This window comes from Gekko japonicus, unplaced genomic scaffold, assembly GCF_001447785.1.
Source record: "Gekko japonicus isolate JY-2015 unplaced genomic scaffold, Gekko_japonicus_V1.1 scaffold101, whole genome shotgun sequence".
Classification (NCBI taxonomy): Eukaryota; Metazoa; Chordata; class Lepidosauria; order Squamata; family Gekkonidae; genus Gekko; species Gekko japonicus.
In genome coordinates, this window is record NW_015165238.1 from 388283 (window position 1) to 390063 (window position 1781).

General features: G+C 42.3%; 1 protein-coding gene across 1 annotated transcript; it reads left to right on the plus strand.

Moving 5' to 3' along the window:
* The first annotated feature begins 382 nt into the window (after window positions 1–382).
* LOC107109389 (olfactory receptor 6F1-like) lies at window positions 383–1381 on the plus strand. The gene has a single exon (XM_015410000.1). It carries the CDS (start codon window positions 383–385, stop codon window positions 1379–1381), a length of 999 nt encoding a protein of 332 aa, XP_015265486.1.
* The last annotated feature ends 400 nt before the right edge of the window (window positions 1382–1781 follow it).

A 1781-nucleotide genomic window follows, 5' to 3' on the forward strand; every position in this document is an offset into this window, starting at 1 on the left:
GCCCAAAAAGCAGAGTGTCACCGCACAATGTCTCCGATGTGATGATGTCACTTCCATATGACATCATCATGTTGGGGACATTGCCACCTGAGGCCACTGTTTGGGGTGGGATTTCCCTGCTGGCCAGTGGCAGACAGAAGACCTGGTGATCCCCTGTGCCAACCTGGGGAATGGGAACCCTAATTTCAGAATTGGCTCTGTTAGTAAAAGGCAAGGGGAGGGGGCAGGGTCTTTTTCAGGCATATGTTGACCTTTGAGGGGAGACTTATTGAGGCTAGGCCTGCCTAAGGTTGCCAGATGCAGTTGGGAAATTCCTGAAGATTTTGTGGTGGAGCCTGAGGAGTTCAGGGTTTGAGGAGGGAAGAGGCCTCAGCTGAATATAATGTCAGAGTCCATGCAGCATGTGAAAAACTCAGAGTGGCAAAACAGAACTGCTGTCACCACCTTCATCCTCCTCGGGTTTGGCAATGTTGAGGATCTGAACATTCTCCTTTTCTTATTATTTCTAGCTATCTACATTGTGATTCTGTCAGGAAATCTTCTCATTTTTGTCCTGGTGATGGTTGAACAGCACCTCCATACTCCCATGTATTTCTTTCTGGCAAATCTGGCCTTTTTGGAGTTCTGCTACACTTCAACAATATTACCAAGAATGCTGGCCAGTTTTGTCACAAGGGACAAAACCATCTCGCTTTTGGGTTGCATTCTTCAGATGCATTTCTTTACTACTCTGGCAGCCACAGAATGTTACCTCTTGGCTGCTATGTCATATGATCGCTACCTGGCCATATGTAAACCTTTGCATTATGCCACACTTATGAATGAGAGGATGTGTATCCTGCTTGTTTCAGTATCATGCATAATTGGGCTACTTCTTATAACCATCTTAACATGTTTGTTGTCACAGCTTAACTTTTGCAACGGATATATAATTGACCATTTCTTCTGTGATTTCACCCCTATAGTTCGACTTTCCTGCAGTGACACCCAGGTTGTGGAAACGGCAGCTTTTATAACATCGTCTATAGGGATTCTACCTACATTTCTCATAACTGTGGCGTCCTATGTTTTTATTATCACAACAATCCTGAAAATCCCTTCCATCACTGGAAGACAGAAGGCGTTTTCCACCTGCTCCTCCCATCTCACTGTAGTTTCCATTTTTTATGGATCCTTAATATTTGTCTATGTCTTGCCAACAACGGAGAAGTTCAAAGATCTCAATAAGGTCTTCTCTTTCTTGTATGCAGTCCTAACGCCAATGGCCAATCCTTTCATATACAGCCTAAGGAACAAAGAAGTAAGGAGCAGTCTTAGAAAAATAGTATGTCAGTTCTGGAGGTTTTCTGTGACACAAAAGAAATTATGCATCTGTGACTGAAACCATGATTTATTTAATTCGTTTTTTTGCTGCTAATCAAAGTCTATTAGTTCTAGTTTCATCAAATGTCTGAGTATTTATTATCACTCCCTACTTTGTATGGGGGGGAAAGTGCAGCATTCAGTCATGTACATGTATGTAAAAAGACCTGGATTCAATCACTGACTCCTCCTGTTAAAAAAGATGTCAGTAGGCTACAGGTTTAAACACAATAGTCTAATATGGTCAAATGAACAGGGTTATTATTTTTTAACTGAAGCAGAGAACAAATAAATTTTCTCCTTGTGGTTGGTTACACCAAGATTCACAACACTCCTGTCTGCTCTCGTTTGGTCTAGGGAAGCAGGGATTCCTGATGAGTGTACCTGGAGAAAGTACACTACTTGGGCTTGCTGTTCTG

Bases quoted from the DNA above. Each gene is read 5' to 3' on its own strand.
- LOC107109389 (XM_015410000.1), top strand. From the start codon at position 383: ATGTCAGAGTCCATGCAGCATGTGAAAAACTCAGAGTGGCAAAACAGA.